Source organism: Diprion similis, chromosome 8 (genome assembly GCF_021155765.1).
Source record: "Diprion similis isolate iyDipSimi1 chromosome 8, iyDipSimi1.1, whole genome shotgun sequence".
NCBI lineage: Eukaryota > Metazoa > Arthropoda > Insecta > Hymenoptera > Diprionidae > Diprion > Diprion similis.
The window spans coordinates 12525229-12547152 of NC_060112.1; the positions used below are offsets into that span (position 1 = coordinate 12525229).

The 21924-nt window shown below is 37.4% G+C and overlaps 1 protein-coding gene and 2 non-coding genes across 3 annotated transcripts; 1 reads left to right on the forward strand and 2 right to left on the reverse strand.

The window, feature by feature from the left end:
- Positions 1 to 3464: 3464 nt before the first annotated feature.
- LOC124408883 (monocarboxylate transporter 12) lies at positions 3465 to 21375 on the reverse strand. The gene is made up of 5 exons (XM_046886155.1): positions 20584 to 21375; positions 15685 to 15828; positions 13315 to 14230; positions 12284 to 12504; positions 3465 to 5837 (listed from the first exon to the last, which is right to left on the reverse strand). The coding sequence occupies exons 1-5, from the start codon at positions 21203 to 21205 to the stop codon at positions 5665 to 5667; spliced, it is 2076 nt and encodes a 691-aa protein (XP_046742111.1). The 5' UTR covers positions 21206 to 21375; the 3' UTR covers positions 3465 to 5664.
- On the forward strand, positions 7927 to 8008 carry Trnas-aga. Its single transcript has one exon. It is a non-coding gene; the product is annotated as a tRNA-Ser (tRNA).
- Trnaw-cca lies at positions 18355 to 18426 on the reverse strand. The gene has a single exon. It is a non-coding gene; the product is annotated as a tRNA-Trp (tRNA).
- Positions 21376 to 21924: the final 549 nt, after the last annotated feature.

Genomic DNA, 21924 nt, shown 5'->3' on the forward strand with positions numbered 1-21924 from the left:
ATTAACGCGTATGCGATTATCACTGTTCATTACAATACATTATATATATTTATTTATTTTTACTCTTTATTTACACCCCTTGCTCACAGAAAATATTTTCATTCAATTTCTCTCTTGTTATAATACCATACTTGACCGTGTATCCTTGATCATCATCACATCGTTTAGAAATTCCTAGTTATTCCATATTCATAATACGCATTATAATCTAGACGGCAGGCGCGCTCGTGATAAAAGTAAAAAAAATAAAGCAAACCACACTGTAGTGATAAGATTAGGACACAGCAACAAATGCACGACGTATTATTTAACACTGGCCGTGATACTATGTATAATGAAAATTGAAGAAACCCCTATTTCATATTCACACTCATATATATTATATTCTTGAAAAGCTACGGTTTGCCATGAAAATATCGTATGAAAAATATGGGAAGATTAAACTAAGGTACATTTTTCGAGATATGTACTTGAAAACGTCAAAATGATCGCTACTCTTCGGATAAGGCGATAGCTAAATAGGTTCCGAGGGAAAAACGAACGTGCATTATAATAAAAATAAAAGTATAATCCAAGCCCTACAAACTACGGGTCAACGAACGCGGCTTGTTGTACAAACATTCTGCATGCGAACATGAAATAATTCGCGAACGCGTATAGGTGCACCGTATGTATGCGTGGAATTTATTTTTCAAGCGGGCAAATTGGTTTAATTGTTCAAAGAATACGAACGATGTAGCCGCCTTTGAAATTGTATTTACGGTACTGGAGGCCTAGGAAAACAGTACAATTACGCAGCCCAATTAAATACATATTATTATACAGCTGGGTGGAATCACATGTATAATATCAACTGCATGCCATACACGTCACGGCGATACGTATCAGTCTCACAAACGTTTTGGTAAACTAGCAATCGTATTCAACTTCGTATCTAAAATTCTAAGTACAAAACAATCCGCCATGAACAGGACACAAGCTTATGTTATATTATATTATACCCTATTCATATATCGTACAATTATTTTCACGCGAGAGGCAGTCGGCGAATTAATTATCTCTGATCACGGGGGTGTAGGGTACGTACATCATATGTATTACATATGAAATTACTTGAAGGAATATTTCTGGCAATTTATTTCGTATGCGTTATGACGTATGAGTTGATAATCATTGGATACGACGTTATTAGCCCCACAAGAAGTTTTTTTTTTAATCTTTCTTCAAGTAGATGAGGTGAAAAATTAAATTCCAACAGCTCATAATCAGTTTTTTGAACTGATTTGCACACTTCGTCGTCGAGTTAACAGTTAAAATAAACAGAATTACATGATACTGTGGTATTATCATGCAGAGGGAAATGCGAAACATGACGTAATTAATAAGAAATATCGTGAGTATAAACGAGTCACGTCGTAATTACGTTAGAATAGTGAAAATAACTGATTGGGAAACGATCCACGTACATACCGCCTCTCGCGTGAATGTTTTTTTACTTTTTTCTTGTGTTTGGTTGTTGTTGTTTTTTCCTTCGTTTTTTTGTTGTTTTTTTTTAATCATTTTCAAGTTTTTTTTTCTTAGAGTAGCTTGCCAGTGCCAAAAACACCAGCTATGGTGCAAAATGGTTTTTCACACCGTATCAAAGATTGGACTGATGTCCATCATAATATGTATGATTATTACACATACTGTAAATAATTCATATATAAGTATATTCTAGAAGTATAGTATACATATATATGTATAGTAATAGAACACATTTAGAGTTTGTTAATTTTTAGCAATCAATTTTGTTTTGATCACAAAAATTTCACATCAACAGTTGTGTTGCGTATAGGTATGATAGTATAGCGGTATGTGTAATATTATAAATAATTATAACAGTCGATAATAATAATAATAATAATAATAATAAGCAAATGGAATTTAAACACAATCGCTAAAATTGTCTTGCCAGCACATCTATAATAATAACGTACGAAATAGAAAATGAAAAATTTGAAAAACAATTAATCTATACGTTATAATACTCAACATTCAGCGAGATTTTCACATTTTCTTCTAACTTCTAATCAATTCTTGCGATATGTACAATGTATAATGCGATATATATTATTGAAAATATACCATACACGTCGACGTGCAAAAGTTTATGGTACATAATAATAGATATTTGACTTTATACATATAGTTGTAATAGGATTATAGGTATGTACATATCACGCGGAAATTTAACCAATTTCAAATCAATTATATAGATCGGTTGTATCTAATTAAACAGCTCCTAGCCGTACACTAAATTGAGTTATTATCGGAGATTAAACGACAATTATAGACTTTTCATTTACATATTAAATGCAGAGAATAGAATTCGCAGGTAGGTACGGGAAAAAATTCCTGTTTCCGTAACACATAGACGGTAAATATTTGTTCACTGTATTAGCATGAATTCGCTATATTGGCAAACACCTCGAAATCACCTGCGAGATTTTTCCTACACATCAAGAAGAAATATTTACTGCCCATGCTGTAATTGCGTATTCTGTTCAATGGACTGGCGCGTTCTCGCGGTTTTCTGTGTGAGCGTACAATAAATTTAAAGGTCTAAGGTCGTAATTATTCGTTCTCTCTAACACCTTGAATTTTGGACACGTTGCTATCTCGTGGTTGAGAAGGAGACGTTTGCAATATCTGAGCCTCAAGTGTTATACATGAGTGTAATCTTCGAGTAATAAATGAATTGATATAGAAGACGAAAACCAGGTTTTCCACACAACGTTTCATCATAACTGTTTTGAAAACTTAAATTTTCCTTCAACTGCACCACGAAACACTTACAATATAATTTATAAAATAATACACGAATATTTATAATACTCCAAGTCACAGTACAGGCAGGTTTTTTTTTCCTTTTTTTTTGTAATGTAATTTCGTATTATATTTGACAACAATCCACTCATAACAATTTACCGAAGTGCGTATGGAACGAAATATATTATTTAACCTTTATTGGGCAAATGTTGGTGATTTTTAACTCTTCTAATTTGGCCTCCAAATACCTACAAACGTGCGTCAACGTGCCCTATGATCGAATACTCTGTAGTTAAGAGGATATTTCGTCGTGATTTTGTATAGCAGAACAGATTTGATAGCGCAAATTAATTATTTTAACTACTCATTGTTATACTGATTTAAATAGTTAACTTAATAAGTCTACGAAAATTTCTATGCATAGAAATACGATTAGTATACATATCATTCAACGTAATTAGATGCGATAACTGTATGGATTCAATATTGTTTATAGTTATAAATTACTGCCACCTGTGGATCAGCGTTGCATGGTTTATTATTAAAATCAAATTTTTCTTCCATTCTTTCTTGAAGGAAAATTTTGAAAAATAATATGAAAAATAACTCCGTTATCAGTTATGCCCAATCTGGTATTAAGTACAATTTATAAAAAATCACATGGAATGTTTTTGATTTTTTAACCCTCAGTTTCTTACTTTCTTTTGGTTCAATTTAACTTGTATATTACAGGTATGCGTAGGTATATTGGTTTTTGGTTAACCCAACGGTGAATTAATTCACGCTTTACGGCTGAATTGTTTAAACTGTTTGTTCAATCTTCCACGACCCGATACAACTCCAGCGATTTAACCATTCGTACAAATCTTATAAACGTCCTTCGATACTAATTGTAAGATATGCTGATTAACTTTCAAAAATTCCAGACAAGTTAAGTGAATTTGAAAAAAAGAGACAAAAATAGATTTGTTTGGATCACGTTATGCTAAACACACAAGCCCATGAGCGAAAATGTCTCTCGGTGAATGAATAATTCTGTTAACGAAGTAACAAACACTACGATTTCATGTTGCGAAAACAGAAGAATAAGCGGCTATTAACAGCGTTACGTCAAACAAAGGAAAAACAAATCTGATAGTTAACGACGTCACTGGTTTTGCGGTTTAGTTCTTTTTTTCTAGGTCATTACGTTGGCACATCTCATTGTCAGCTGTTAAATATACCGCCGTCACGTCGAAAAGAAAATTTAGCAATACAAATTCGAAGCCCTCGCAAAAATCGTTTTTAATAATAATTCAATCAATGAACAAGTTGGAGTGCTTTGATGAAAATTTTCGAAAACACAGGTACGATATGCCTTCAATATAATGTACTTTTATAATAATGTAATTTAATGTAATTTGCCTTCGTCTTACGGTGATCGCAGTTTTACGATCATCAGTGTTTAAACTTTTTTTTTTTTATCATAATAGCACATATTCAGTCATGCTTAATTTAATTAAAAATATAATTAGCAATTAATATCAAAGCTCTTTTTTTCAAATATTTTGTATAGCAGTAGCCTATTTTACACTTGCTGTCGAATTGATTTTTCATTTTATCATACTTCGCGATTATTCTTACATCGTTATATTATCATGTATTAAATAATTCATCGTTATTCTTGTATTATCATTAATAATATCATTAGTTTTATTTTATTTTATATGTATATTTTAATGTATATTATACCATTCGGAACAAACAGATCATACACCGTCGGATTCTTTTATTACAATGTTTTGTTTCTGTTTTTTTTTTCTTACGTGTCCCAATTGTGCGAAACGATTTTTCGATTGTGCCCCGTATAATATTATAATTTATATATCTATGGCTGTGATTAACGCGAATTTTTATTCATAGATCATTTTTAGTCGTTTCGTGCTAACAATATTTACGACGTATTCGCAAACGTCGAGCTACAACCGATTTCCCCCCCGTATAATTAAACGATGTTACAGTCATTCAATTACGCACAACTTGCCAATTAATTCTTGTAAAACTTCTTTCTGTAATATGCATGTAATCCAAGCTATTTAAAATTGTAACCTGGGCCATTGCCTAGATTTGAATTCGATTCCAATACATATACACACGTGTCTATAGTCGCATATTTATTCGTAATTAGAACGTTAAATAATTCTCCCCATTTTTCTTTCTTCTTCTTCTTCTTCTTCTTCTTCCTCTTCCTCTACCGTTTAGCAAAATGACCAGAAATTCAAACTATATATGATTGAACTGAAACTAATTACTGCGAATGAATCGTTTCTTTGGGCGACTTTTTAAAAGAAACGAGTCACCATCCAACAAGCTGCTGTTAAACGTGGAGATAAACATATAATAGGCACTAACTATACATCCTATTATTTAAATATCTTACGCCAGTAGTTGACAAGTGTTCCTCGTTCCTCATTAATTATGAAACTATTCATGTGTTATCACTAGCAAACAATTGTTAATATGTCTCTCTTTTATGCGTATACTTTTTCGTTCGTATAGAATACGGAGCAGAAAACATAGTGTGACTATAATTATTGCACTATAAATGAACTGGAAAAATTTTACTGTCGTGCGAAATGTATAATACGCTTGAGTACTGGAAGTAACTAATATCACCGTTGACAGAACGATAAAAAAAATTTTCTTTTCCACAGTTGCAAAGTACGATTTTATTACACGACGTATTTTTGACGATATTGTTGTAATAATTTCTTTTTCGTTTTTTTTTCTTTGCTTCCTTACGTATTACACGTTGAAGAAATCCACCTTCAACAACGATTCCTGATTCTCGGCTGTATACGTTGAGGCTTGATATTACTCTTTGCTACTTTTTACGGTTCCTTTGCTACTGACGGAGCCTCCGGCTGGTGTGGAGGGCTTGGAGTGTTCACCGGAAACGAGGAGCATCGGAAGACCTCCGAGAACCATGCAAGTCCCCATGCAGAGAAAACAGACAGCGTAACTGCCGGTTACGTCCCGTAGATACCCTAGAATTAATGGTCATTGTCTTGTTATTGAAAGAATGTAGATATGTATTAGAGCTTGAAATATGTAATTCCAATGCGGCATTACGTAATGACGCAATTAAAGTAGGTATCGTATTTGCTTGAATACAAACTGATAAGGCCTCAAGAGGAGATACAACAACACACTCTTTGTATAATTGTTTTATTATTTTTTTAATACTATACTATAGTTCTTATCCATGCAACTCTTCGTCCCTCTGTCTCATATTTAATCGAGTAATCGCGGGATCAATTTATTGCACAAGAGACAATATTTTTCTGGGCCACGTTGAGTTAACGTCTTGATGTGATACAATTCGCAGATTAGGTAAACAGTGTACTTACGTTTTTCACGGATGATATTTATTACGTTATTACTGTCCGGGATCATTCGAATAAAAAATGACGTGACGATTAGTGTATATCCTTGACAACATTAAATTCAATTTATTATTCTCAATTTCGGATCTAGATCTTTCGTACGTGATCACACATTTATTGCCGCATAACAATATCGTTCAAATTAATATACTCCTGCAGGCAATCGTGCCGTGACAATAATAATCGATCTAACGATGTTGTACTCGGGTCGGTTATACACCTACAACGTCAACATCGTACGACGCTGACGTTACTTATTGTTAGACAAATAAAACACTCAGAATCAGCTGTTGAGTTACTTTTCTATCTAGTCCGCAGATGGTTGAAATTGAGTATTAATAGCGACGCTTCAAGTTCGATTTTTAATATCTTTTCTTCACGTTTTTCGCGGTTATCTCAATATCAAATTTGTCCAGCGAACTACTTTACACATGTTTGAAACCAATTCTGTAATATTTGATGAAAAGTGAATGGCCAGTAATTTGTAATACAATGATATGCAACAGATTTAACCCGTCGATCATTACTTTCGCTTGATTATACAACTGATTGTTCTTAATCATACCGATGTACTACATCACCTTCGTCATTACGAGTGTTCTCTGATCTTGTTAACCTTGGAAAGAGATAATGGAAGAACGGTTAATTGGAAATCCAACTCTTATATATACCCATGAATACAAACAAACTGAAGTTCCAGATACAATACTACAGTATTTCTCACCGATGATGTATAACAACGAAGCTAATTAAGTAGAGGCTCGTCCAGTCAGAGTCATTAATTAGTAGGATCTGAAGCTTTATCGATAGCGTGGTGCTGATTAAATAAATTTCAAGTACCCTGCGTAAAGCGATAAAAAATCGAAAATTCTCTCGATCGGGTCTCATTAATCGTATTTCTACAGTTAAAAGTTATTCTTATCATTCTGCAGTCAAGGCTTGGCTTACACTTTTCTCATTTCCGAATCAAAAAATACAATCAGGGCTTTTAATTTATTCGGTTAAAGCGTCACGCACGTCAGTTTTTTTCCCTATCAGCCGTAGACGCCGCAAGATTTACGGCTATTATCTGTTTACAACAATGGTCTGATTATATACCTAATCTAGACAGATAATTGCACGTATACTAAATATGAATTATCGATAAGTTGATTCCAGACGAGATTCTGGAATTCTATCTTTTAAAAATACGGGCTTTTGGCGAGTGTAGACAAACCAAGTCTCAATTTTCTCGTACCATACAATAAACTCGTGTTGTTCGAATTTTTTCAGATTCTTTTCATTATAGGTAGTAAAAATGCAATTTCATTTGTGTTCACTATCATTGCAGCAAACGACATTTCTGAAAATTTTTTCACCTGTATTTTCTGTTTCCTAAATTTTCGTTTAAGATTTATTCACATTTAAGTCCACGGTTCTCTCCACACACAACTAATTATCAGAAACTCGAGCCATACGGGGACTGTGAGTCGGATCGAAATTTGTAAAACCGCCAACTTTCCAAAAATATCTTTCACAGGAGAGTTAATGAACTCGTGTTTTGCAAAAATATCATTTCATACGGAACGACGAGAGGTGGTGCCAAGTATACAGTTTAAGTTCGAATGTAATATTGGCAGCCACCGAGTGTTACACATTCCTCGATTTGCTTCCGCTCACGTGTTTCAGCTGTACCGATAACTAATCAATAGCAGTCGTGGCCGAGTGGTTAAGGCGTCTGACTAGAAATCAGATTCCCTCTGGGAGCGTAGGTTCGAGTCCTACCGACTGCGAGCTTTTTTTCCTCCGCAAGTTTTTAACCAATCTGGGTCTTACGGGCTTCAAATATGACGCATGAAATTCGCCAATAACAAATGTATGTAGTTGTATGTACAATATATATATATATATATATATATATATATATATATATATATATATATATATACAACATTATAAGTGCGTTGTTCGACTTCAGCTTGAGCTTTTTCGGCCAAGGCCGTTACCTGATCCACAAAGCTCATTCCAAGGTTTGAGAATATGGGACAATTGATCATCACAGCGGCGTAAGCTCAATGAAAAATATCCCGATTTTGTTCACTTTAATTGATGTTTAATTTGACTGAGCAGATGTGGAAATTACGCGCTCTATTAACGCGGATAATGAAAATCAAGAGTTTTTCCCTATTTGCCCTGATTATTGTACACACAATCCATTGTGTGACCCGCATGAAATTCAAGGACCTCTGTAATCGTGAATTGCGGTATAATTTCACTCCAACCGTATCGATTCTTATGGTATACCGTAGGTGTGTTCATAAATTTTTCCAAGTGTCAGCTCGAGGTCACTTGGATCTTTCACTTTTCGTATTATCGCGATTTAACCATTTTTAGCCAATCAACAATTATTGGAATATACTGAAACCCAAAGGGAGACACAATCGAAATTAAATTAAAAAAAACCTCCTGGCTCTCTTTTCATAATGCGCGAATATGTAGATTTTATCAAAGAGCGTTAAGGCTCGATCACATGAGCTAGTATAAGTGCCATAATATTCAGCTGCTTGTATTTCAGCGGAATCGTGTTAATCCCGATAACTAAATGCACTCACATTTTGTAGAATAAAATGGAACACGGAGGAAAAATTTTCAGACAATTGCCGTGGAATACCTACTCGGAATATCTTTCGGCTCTACAATTATTATACTCTGTGTCCACGCAAATACCACATCTTGACATTGAGGAATCGATTTATTAGAACTGCGGTGATGAGTCGCACACTCTGTAAATTCTTTGCAAGTATCACTGTATGGGATCAAAGCCACTAGAGGATCGCGCCGAAATATGAGCTGACGAAGGAATTCAAAGAGGTCATTGACTCGGTGAGGTGCGGCTTCTTCGGTATCTCAGCGTCTGATTCAAGTCGTCGGAAAAATTCTTTTTCTGGATCAATAAAAGTCTTCAATCTGCACGAGTAAAAGATTTTTAAAAATCGAATGGTCGAAAGCTTATTGAACAAGAATCAACGACACGAATGTGAAAAGCTACTTGAATCCGATCGAATAGATCTATTATCTCTGAACTCTATACGAAGCGCTCATTAATTGTAAATTACATTAATTACAATATAACAATGAAGTCTTCAAGATAAACTATCATCATTTTTCCTGAATTAGTGACCTCAATACGTTGAGCAAGCAAACTCTGGTTCATGCAGGAGTGGGCAACGAACGGTTGAATCGATTTCCATAACGCAGCAATTGGCTCCATGGGATTCGCGTGATTCGGTTCAGTGGGTTCAGTGCAAAAGAGACACTGTTACTCACGGTGTAGCTAGTTGATGTGGCAATGCAATTGTCATTTCATGGCAAACCTGTTCCACAATGATTGTAAGTATTAATTAAACCGCGAACGCCTTCAACCATACTGAAATTGACATTTTTCAAGAACGCGGTTCCGCAGATTAACCCTGAATTCAACCGATCTCTGTACGCATCAGTAATTGGTAAACGAAGTTTAAGAAAATACCTTATTTTTTTATCACTTTAATGACGGAGGGAACCGACTGCGCTTGTCTTCTGATTAGAGTAGTTATGAAAATATCTATCAACTCGCGAAATCAAGCATATTGGCGCATTGCCGATTCTTTCTGTCAGAAAATTATTTCTTTTTTTAACTGTTCTGTATCGGCCTAAAGAAATATCCGCAAATGGTTTGTAATATAAGGACGCGCTGTAAGTTGGTGTGATAAGTTAGAAATTGCAACGGAATACCGAATACGATTAACCCTAGCAGTCATAGTGGTAAGTACTCTTACCACCTATTTAATATCCATTTTTGTATATTTAGAGAATTTTTCAACATATTTCTTTGCCTTCCTGATTACGAATCTGAAATCGGATTTAAAAAATTCAAGTTGGCGGATCCGATACGGCGAACGAAAATTGTAAATTCAGTCGAATCCGGAGAAAAAAACTCTGTCCAGGGATTGTTGACGTCACTGATTACGAATCTGAAATCAGATTTTAACAATTCAGTATGATGAATCCAATCAACGACCCCGAAAACCTCCGCATAGAGTTCTTTGACCGCATTTGGTCAAATTTGAACTTTTCGTCCACCATATTGGATCCACCATCTTGAATTTTTTAAATCTGATTTTAAATTCGTAAGTTGCTACCCAAAACCATGGAATACTATCTTGTTATGAAAGTTGACAAAGCAGAATAATGTAGTGTGACTCAAAGGGTTAAAGCTTTGTGCATCTGTATGAATCACGCCGATCACGTCCTAGACACGTGATTTTAACGGTGAGAACAAGGGTTCTATAAATTCTCATGTAACAAGTTGCGCAAAGCGAAGTGAAACAAGGAGGAGTGAAAATGAAATGAAATGAGTCAAGCTCGTGGGTAATTGGGGCTTGTAATAGATTGGCGACAAAACCAGTTCTACTATATACCACACATTCTCTGTAGTGTATAATACCTACATGAAAACCCGCCAAGAGCAGCAAAATATTCTCAATAATTATGGCCAGGAACTTCTCCACGTGTTTCATTCGTGTCAAGTACTTTCATACATACCTATGCATGAACAAACAATTATCTGGGTGAAAATGGTAGAATCCGGCAATCTAGAGATTCTCTTCCACGTGTATTAGAAACGAATTGACGATGCCAAACCCAGTTAACACACTATTGGTTATTAGTTAACTTAATATCGACAGAAATTCTCCGTCAACTATTTGAAGTCAACTGGAAGTAGGCGTATTATGAGCATATCGTTGACTGTATACTGACCAAGAGTGTACGAATGTCCTCTAAAACGTCATGGTACAGGCGACATCCGACGTCAACTATAGTTATAGCTATTATTAGGTTTTCAGGTGACTGTGAGCAGTCAAGACAAAAAGGCAATAATGCGCAAGTAGGCTAATGATGTCGAATAATATTCAGCTGAGGTAAAGTATGAGATAGTAATTAATCAGTCTAACTGCTACCAGACGTTCACATTCATTGGGTACATGAATGCGCTGACACAAACAATTATTTGTCTGAAAAACATTATTAACCTCAAAAATGACAACTGCAGTTGAGACGACTAGCGTTAATATAGTATTATAAATTTGTTTTCAATTATTACGACAAGATCTCTTTCCTTTGCCTTATACTTGGCATTTCAGAGAGTATTCAAAAACATGAAGTACACTGCACGTCAACTTTAAGTCCAGTCTTCTGACGATCTGTAGCCATTCAAAAATAGCCAACCTTTTTTCTATTTTTTGCCAACAATGCACCGACATTTTTTTAATTGGACAAAACGTCGACTTTATTAGTCGAATGATAGTCAGCCTTTGGATAAGTGTGATACCTGAGAAAGACAAGCTTTATACACATATCATGCATAAAATAATCGGCATGTTCTACGGATCCTTGAATAAACCCAAAATCAATACCGCGTCAAGATACTGTAACGAAGTTGTATCAACACCCCTTGTACACCCTGCTAGGGCTGATGCCATAAGCAATGTTTATCCATCGAATCGTCATTTGACTATCCATGTACGGTTTCTCAGAAAATAGATATTATTGTAAAAACAGTCAGTTTCGAAACCTTAACACGAGAACACCTACACCATTTATATCCATTTTGCTCCAACTTATCTTTGCTGTGATATTCCTTCGGTTTAACGTATTGGGCTCATTACGTACAAAGAACACTTTTATTCCGTTACGCGCAATCCAAGTGACGTACAGTAACGTTCATTAATGCCTTCGTCGTCCGGCTGACTTGTTCTCGGTTAGAAACAAAATGCAAGTTCGAGTCTATCCCAATTATGTGACAATGATTGGGGATGAAATTGACGTAAACGAATCGGAGTCATTGTCACATAATTCGTATAGAATCGAACTTCCATTTTGTTTCGGGCTGCAAGCAAGGTAGTCGGAATAATAAACATTACTGTACAAGCTAACCAAATTTCCATGGTTAGCAATATGATATATGTATGTACGTCGAATCCCATTCTGTATACTTCACGAATGGTAGGTACAAGGCTCGACTTTACCTGCCAGTGGTGGAATGGAGATGCCACCCACGCTCTGGAACATCCTAACGAGACCGTAGCTGGAGGATATCTTATCGGTTCCGTACTGATCCGCAAGCAGGACCGGGACGAGAAGGAACCAGCAGCCCAGGCAAAGACCGTACATGCCAACTGAACATGCCAGAACGTAGAACGAATGGGCCATCGGTATGGCGAGGACTGCAACCCCGGCACCCACGATGCTGCGAACAGTGAACGTTTAAGAATTGTCGAAATTATACATTAAAATATCATCTAAGGAAGAACAAAGGCTATTTACATCGGGTACTCAAAATTATATTCTTTAATTGTGGTAGAAAAATGACGATTTTGTCAATATATGAATGAAGAAGATAAAGTGACCCGTCAAATCTAAAAATTTTCCTCCAAGCAAGCCTGAAAGCGTTTTGTGGACACATTGATAAACTTTCAATTACCGATGGCTTTTACGATATGTTATATCTACTGTTCCACTACTACATGCGAAACGCAAAGTTTTACCTAGCATTCAGCATTTCACTAGCATTTTTGCTGTCAACAGTTTCCTTGGTAAATAAATCTAACTTATATATAGTAACGATTCAGTCTTAGTCACGCAATAGTTTATACTTATACCAACATTAACATGTATGTATGCGTTCTTTTAGCTAAGTGCCCTAGTGTTGTAGTACCTGTGCTAACTCTGCGACACGATCAGTCAAATCATTCCTAATTTATGGTTAACCGAACGGCAATGAACAGTCGTTAATTGTAAAACTTGCATCCGATGTGAATAAATCAGCGCTACTATAGACACGAATTTCACAACTTTTTATAATCATGTATTTCTTGTGTAATATGTAAGTTCTAACTTTGATCCACATTATTTTCAGTTGAAATGTAATCGTCAAGAAGTAAAAATGTACAGTGTTGCGAACCACACTCATATTTCCCATCAGGGTAAATCTGTTGCAAAGTTTTATTCAACCTGGTCGTCTCCTTAACCTGATTAGATTATATAGAGCATCTCTTACCTTCCAATGTATCCTTTTCGCCTGTCGAAGAGCTGCAAATCGGATAACCAGCCCAATCCAAGTCTTCCACAGAGATCTAGAACAGCAGATATTGCGACAAGATATCCAGCCTCGGTTTTGGTGTATCCCGCGGCATGTACGTACGCCGGTAAGTAGTAAAGCATATAAGGACTGCCGGTGGACATTAAGCTGACGGATAAGCACATCATGATGAATTGAGGATCCTTGAGAAGCGACAAGTCGATGTAACGGGTGATTTTTTGGGCGAAAGTCTTCGCCGGCTCATCAGGCAGTGGTTGATTGTTCGTTACTGGTATTTGCGTGATAACGGGAACGGAGGACCTCAGGGAACGTAAGGACGACCTCGCCTTGTATACGCACGTTGAATCCGTCGACAGGTCTTCGACACTGTGGAGGATGCTGGAGCTCCGGATCTTCGATATCGGTTTCATTCTCAGAGCTTCGCCCATGATGTCCTTCTCCTCGTCGCTGTCCGTAAGTTCGACGGCCACCACTCCATTCTGGTGAAAGAGTTCGTTTAAAAGATTGTTTCGAGTAGTAGGGTCGTTCGCGAAGAGGAGGTCGAGCTTCTGCTGCTTCGACGGCAACGGCTCCTTGACCACCTCCGATTTTTCATCGTCTTCGTCCCCTTTCTCAGTACGATCTTCAACGCAGTTGTCCTCCAACGGACGGTAAAGAGTCGCGCTGACGCACACGTGCAGCATACAACCACCCAGGAGGAGTATCGTACCGTGGAATCCAAAACCGTCGATAAGCCTCTCGATCAGCAAAGGGAAGACAAAGCTTCCTGCCGCCGTACCAGACACGCAGATACCATTTGCCAGGGCACGATGTTTGTCGAAGTACTGAGAGACGATCACGATTCCAGGGGTTGTCGAAAGACCTCCTCCTATCCCTGGGTGAAAAAAATCTTTTTCTTTTCACAAAATTCCATCACCATGGATGTATGCAAATTTCTACATGAATACACGTAACCCCAACGGCGTACAGTGCCAACTCAAGCCAATATCCTTTCGAGTAAACACGGAGATATACATTCATATCAACCGTCCAAAGAGAATCGTTCCTCCACCATTGAATCAAAATCATCCAATTGTCTAAATTATATAACTTATTACATAACTAAATAATTACATACATGTAAAGCAAGAAAGTTCAGGAGGAAGTTTGTTCGAGCTTCTTACGATAAGACGCTGATTGCAACTTGAGAGAAAAGTCCAATCAGATCGCGAGCACGCATGAGCTTTTTCCGGAATTTCATTGAAGAAGTAGGGATAAAAATACAGAGCAAGTCTGCAACGGAACAGTCCGAGACCTTGTTTCAAGTTTTGTAACTAATTACTACGATATCGATCTGACGGTACTGCAAATGTTTGCAGAGGTAGCTGTACACACATACACACTTACACACACACACACACACGTGTAATGTGCCCTTGGCTCATAGGCTCGAGGCCTCGTGTAACATCTACCTGTATTTACGTCATCGTGAAAGACGGACGTACCTATTCATTATACTCTGCGACAAGAGAAATGGTGCAATTTTAACGGAAGAGGGATGAGTCCTTATATTACTGGGGAATTGAAACAGAAAAAATAGAGAGCAGATTGTGCGATATAAAATGCATACATTAATGTTTGTTCCCAGGCAATTTTCTTTCGGATCATCCAAAAATCAATTGTAATTCTAGTACCCTGCGAAAATTGATTATTAAGACTTTATTTGCACTTGACGAGTATGTTTCAGATCGATCTGATCGAGAAACGACAGAGTTGTAATCTCTTCAAAGTGGAATACGATATCAGAGTTGCTGCTTGAATTCTACAGAAATCTGAAACACCCGATCGATATGGATATACCCGCCTTCGTTCTCAAGTGACATTTTATATTTGAAGAGTTTGCAGCAATTTTCAAGATTGCTCATTACTCCAGCATTTCGGATTCGATTCGTATTCGTTCTCAAGAAAGAAGATGTATACTTTACGTTCCTCACAATCTGTAAAATCTGAGAACTAGTCACTGTCGACAATGATTATCCAGCTAGCATTACCAGTTTCGCAGAGCTTATTTGATAGTCACACAGACTTGACATGTTTGAATAAAAATTAGTCAACTTTTTTACAGCATGCACTCAATCGTTTAATTACAAAGCTTTCACGTTCAAATATTTACTTGCGCTAATATTGACCGTGCTGATCTGTGAGACTTTTTAGGTAATTCGAATAACAATTAAAACAAAGCTTTATGTACCTTGCGTATATAGTTGTGGACTATATGTATTATATAATATGCATATAGGTATTGTACGAATGTATGTACATATACGATGTTTTCACGATGATACTAACCAGTCAATACACCAAAGGTGAAGAATAGATGAACCAGACTAGTGGCGAAGTAGCTAATGGTTAGTCCAAGAGCACAGAAGAGTCCTCCAACGAAGACGACGGAACGACAACTGTACTTTTGGCACAACATGCTAGTCACTGGAGCTGTAATCATATCAGAGAAAAGAGTTTGAATCTTAGGACAGTACCTGTAATACGTAGTTGATCATGAGAATCATGAGAATAAAGATGTCTGTATACCTATACAATGTCATATTATGTGTGTATTGTATGCATCAACCGAATTCGTCGCAGTCTAGAAATACGTAGAAATTGAAAACAATGTATGAGTACACGTAGGACAAAAAATAAAAGACCGTACGTGACATATTGGATAAAGGTTTCGCCACAAGGGGAACCGAAGCTCCACGTCGCGACGCCATGAAGCCTTGCAAGCTTACTCTTACGTACATACCTACATATGTATAGATACATTCATACATGCACGTTATGCACGATCCTATATTGGTCGTACTCTTCGTCATCGAAGAGAATGCATAGTGTAAATAGATCAACGTTGGTTGGGAAATTGAACTAGAGACACTTTTGAAATCAGTGATAATAAGCAAATGGAACGGTGAAATTTTCGTCAATTATTTGTAAGAAAATGTAAAGGTAAATATTGCATGTTTTCGAAAAAATTAGGGGGATTTTAATGTTTATCTCCCAATATAGGCGAGAATTTGAGGATGTACACGCGCAAACTCTAAATTTTGAAAAAAAAGAAAATCCGTTGAAACATTTTAAGCAGTATCATTTGCGCCAATAATGGTGAACACAATTGAAACAACAGTCTTACCATGAATAATGGAAATGATTCTAAGAAAATTTAAATAACACGAACGAGGATATACAAAGTTTAAGAAAAGATTTATAATTCGAATGTCGTAAATGCTTAAACTTGGGTATTTTTCATCCGATTCCAACTAATTGCTTGCAAAACACTTTAAAAATCTTGCATTATAGTATAGTTGTACCGCGCGAATCTAATTGCTGACGAACACTGACTACCATTGTTGTACCCTACTTACAAAAATCTACGTTTATCGACTCTGGAAATTACTATGTATAAAAACATTTTCATACGATATCTGAAGATCTGTATGATAGACAAAACGAGCGTGAAAAAATTAGAATCAAGTCTGGAATATCAGAGTTTAAACATTTTTTAACGTTCCAGTTATAAAACCTTATCGCAAATTCTTGAAGCATCTTAGCTTATGTTATTTGAATTTGTTGTGAGAACCAAGTCTATTGCACGGTAGAGATGTTCCATTTACATTCACCTACATGGGTTCAAGTAACGTTGTTCAAAATTTTTTGAACCATGTTTTCTATTCCATGAAGGAAAAATCAGGTCTCAAGATATCCTTATCTTTCTGTACTTCTATACTTTTAAAACTCCTCGGCTATTAACGTTAATGAAAATTACGGCACGTGATGTTGCCTTGGATGGTACGAACGTGGACGGAATTTTGTCGAGGAGGTTGGGCGGTTTGCGATAGCCTTGCTGAAAACATCGATTACCACAAATAACTCGTCTATGCGGTACCGTTGCATGACTAGTCGACAGGAAACTAGACTCCCCGGTACATCGCAAATGCACACAATTATAAAAAAAAAAAACAGACCTATAATATCTACGTATATGTATATGATACGGTGATTAAAACCCAGTTCTTCCTAACTCATTCATTACTTCAACGATGTTCAATTATCGGTATTTCGCTTATAGTTCAAGACTCAGTCCAGATGTAACTGTAACCATATTTTTTTAATAAAATGAAGAAAACTGAAATTGATTGAAAGCTAATTGATCTCGAGCTTAGTGTATTCACGTGAAAACAAAAATGTTGAATCCGATTATTGAGATTGTTTGGTTGCTGCGCGGATAAACTTGCTGCAAATTTCCTGTCTTCCTCATCAATTTTCCAGATGGATAGAAAATTTTTATTCTGCAACAGTGAATCCATATTAAAATCAACCGTGTAAGAATCCGCAAAGAGTATGATAATTGTGTAAATATTCTTAAGAGTGAATTTCAAATTTTGTAGGAAAAAATTTACTGTCGATCTCATGAAATGATTGTTGCTTTATTACATGGCCGGAGTTAATTTATATTTATATTAATAAATGGAGTTATCAATTCGTTATATACAAATTTGCTAGAATACCATTCATTATACCTTAATTGTGAACGACATGTGAAAAATCTATATAAATAGTAAGTGCGACTGTATCAGCACAGTCAAGTTCACTCGAATATATCAAATAAACAAAGACAGATAAAAAAAAGTGTCGTCTAAGATTCAACCCATCCATGCAAGTTTGGCATTTTATTAAACGTTCACGGATTTGCCTGTATTGTTTACGTAAATTTTTGTTGATTTGCAAGATATCGTGGTAATCCAGAAACCTGAGAACTCCGTTAGCAAAATTGAATATCAATGAACGAAACTGAAGTTGTATTTCTGAGACATGTGAGAGGTCTGAAAAATTATTCTTTTTTTCACGTAAGCGTACTACGAATATCCCCTTTGATTTATATGATGACACACATTTCAATTTGTGCGATAGCGTGACCATTACGGTGTAACAAAATTGTTTAAAAGGTAGGAAAAAAAATTCCTTTGACCCCGACGTGATTTGAACACGCAACCTTCTGAACTGGAGTCAGACGCGCTACCGTTGCGCCACGGAGTCCTTGCAGAAACTGGATTTACTATCCAAACTTCCCTAAAGAATTATTTCGAATATGACGATACTCTGCTCTAATCTCATCACGATAACCAACCAATCAATAAATCGATAAGCAATTTAGGAAAACGATCGAAACGTCAGATTACAATCTGAATCAATTTACTTTCACATATTTCTGAAGGATAAAGAAGATAGAAAAGTTGTTAAACAAATGTTTCTCCTGTAATCCTTAGGTGTTTTTTGTTGTCTTTTTTTTCATGAATAAATCAACTTTTTTTGGTCGCACTTCTCAGAAAATACAAAAACAAAGGTCAAACCGTACCGACACAACTCTCATAAATGAATTGCGATGCACTTGACCATCGAAGGTTATATTACATTTGCATCGCGTATTTCGCAATAACTTTTGAGGATCTAATTTGTACATACATCCAATAAAAATTCCAATTTCTTTCAACACACGATCGCAATTACTGTCTCTATTTTATCCTGCAGCACCGACTGAAACGTGTAACGTTCGTCCAGCGCGGATCGATGAATTCCGCAACTCAACCAATGAACCTACGACTCTCTATATGTTTGAAATAGATGTGTTACAGATAAAAAAAAGTGAAATAACAAATCGTCACGATAGACACAAAGTGTAACCGTAATTTCGTCTAATTACTAGCAGAGTCGATAGACACGGTTAATTTTTGGACGTGCACGGATATTAGGTATGCTTGTAACTCTATTAAATAACAATTTCAATTATCCGCGGAAATGCAGAAAAATTTTTGCAATTTTGGTAACGCAGTTTTTGTGAATACTATTGGGAAAAAATAAAGTAAAGAGATCTTTGTTCACGAGCGTATGTATGTACGTGTGTCGACGTAATTCAGATGATCGTGTTCAACGGGTGGACACAAAGGAGGTAATATATGTTTGCACGCGTGTCATCGGACCCTTATGGGTCGCTGGACTAACACATTATTTACGCCGTGCAGGAAATACACCATATTACATTTATGGTGTTTGCAACCTGATTAAAATTTTCTTCAGAACTCACGCGGACTGAACCTTGAATCAGGATCAAAAATATAGTACGATATATATATGATGAAATACCTACAGAATTTTCTAATTGTGTATCTCATGACAGATCAAGAAAAGGTGATAACCTGCAGATTCGTTGGATCCATTTCTTTCACAACTGGTTATGTAAGCTATCTACTATTTTACAAGTAGACTGATCTGGCGTCTGCATTGATCGTTCGTACAAAGAACATGCATAATTGTGTATAAAATATTCTCAGATACCGCACCGTGCAAATGAAGAGATATGAACGTGTGTACCGAGTAACGATTACATTTATAAGGATCTCGTTTTCGCTTATTTCCATGGTCTGACTATCCTTTGACTGAAAAAGTAACACTATCCAGCCGACTTCGTTTTATCAGAGATTGACTCAAAATTTCGTATTTTAAAGAAATATCATACCCAGTTAAAACACCCTATACGACAATAGCTCAGGATAATATGGTGAAGTATATTCACAAATTTATCTTTCTGTATCGAATGTTTCCAACCGGAAATGGCACGTTATGTGATTAGAAAGATTTCCGAGATTTGAAAAAAAAAAAAAACAATTGTCGTAAGCAAGCCACACGTGTCATCAAATCATGGCGGTGAAAATCCGCATTATGCGTTCAAACGATTCTGCGTACTCGTCGTACCGTTTCCGCGAAGCACAGATGCAACGCGGCATGGCGTCCTGCGCACGTGCAATTTTATAATGATAATATGCTGAAACAACTGCCGGGGCCAAGGGATTTCATCTTGAGGAAGGGCGCTTAAGGTTCGAGCGCCCTTCGGCGGCATACCTTGCGGGACGAATTTGTGTAAAGAGAGATCAATCAGGATCAAAGAACTCTCAAACGTTGTATAGGCATACGTACATATTATGCATACATAAGAGGTCGATGGCGTTGCAGTATACATATGATGATATAAGAGATAGAAGAATATGATTGAGAAAATAATAAAATGTGGATGATTGCGAGATAGCGTAGGGATGACGATTGTACGAGGCTCTTGTTCGGTTTATTATTATTATTATTATTGTTGTTTTTTCTTTTTTTGACGTTGCGGTGTTTCTCTGGTTAAGAGAATGAACTCACCCAAGGCGAGACAAAGACACGATAGAATCGCCGGTATCCAAGAGGCTACAGAGGCCGAGGAGTCTCTGAAGGTCTCCATCACCTCAACGTAGAGCACCCCGTAAGACTTGACGAGTCCCGCGACCCAGAACTGAACGAAGAAAGCCCCGAAGACGATAACCCATCCGTATCCACCGTCGAGGGGTATAAGGTTCGGATTTTTCGGCGGCGACACCTTCTTGGGCTTCTTGGCCCGCGGGCGATAACGAGAGGAGCGAAGCTCCCTGGACTTGGCGATCAGAGGCCTCGCGGTGAGGCTCGAGATGGTCAGGAGGTTGTCGTTGTCCTCGTCCTCGATCGTCTCCGGGGGACTGACGTGCGGCGGTACAAGCGGCGTCGAAGTCGCGGTGGCCTGGACGAGGAGGGACCCGGGTCTCTTCGGGGATGGCATCCCGTTGTTGAGGTCGAAGACCGGGGCCGAGTGAATCGAAAAGAGGGATCCCAGCTGGTTCTGCTGGTTCATATTCTCGTCGATGACGGGGCCGACCGCCTCCTGAGACGCGGTCGCGGTCGGCCCTGATCCGAGTCCCCGATCGACCATACGACACGATTCTTGAAAGCTCCATTCTCTGGGCAGCGACATTTTTCTTCGATTCTCTCGGCGTAAGAACCGAAATGCATTGGAGTGATTTTATGGTTATCTCCTTCCTGCGTATAAACTGATTGTGTTGTTGGGCTTTCGGATCAGTGTTACCGGGGTCGTCGAAGAACACTTGCCGCTCAGCTGCTGGCCTACGGGTGACTGTCTTCGCGCATCCAACCAACCCCCCTTCGCGTCGGGGACGCCGCTACGCGTATCAACCAGATACAAGAGGGTGTTACAGCCTGAATTCGTTAACGCGCAAGCGTACTTCAGTGGCGCTTCGCGATTTGTTTATGCCAGAGATCGATAGGGTTATACGAACGAATTTTACCCCGCGACGAAGATTCCTTTGGCTGGGGACCACTGCCCGATCAACCCCTGCACGTATTCAGCTGGAAAAATATTTAAACTATATAATTTTATAGATTATAATTTTCAATTGTATATACTTTACTAATTACGCACTGCGTCAATCATCAACTTTTCATACCCCCTGAAAGGGTCTCTTATTGGCCCTTAACTTTAATCCTGAGAGAGGGCCTCATTTAACCCCGGTTTCTCCTAATACGCGGATAAGCACATCTGCCAATTACAGGTAGCCACGCGGCAATGCGCTTAATCCTTCGGAAGTCTTCTATCCTGCAGATGTAGATGATTCTTCTGCAAGTGAGGGGGCGAGGGGGGAGGGTCGTTGTGGAATTGAGGCCATGGGCAGACCT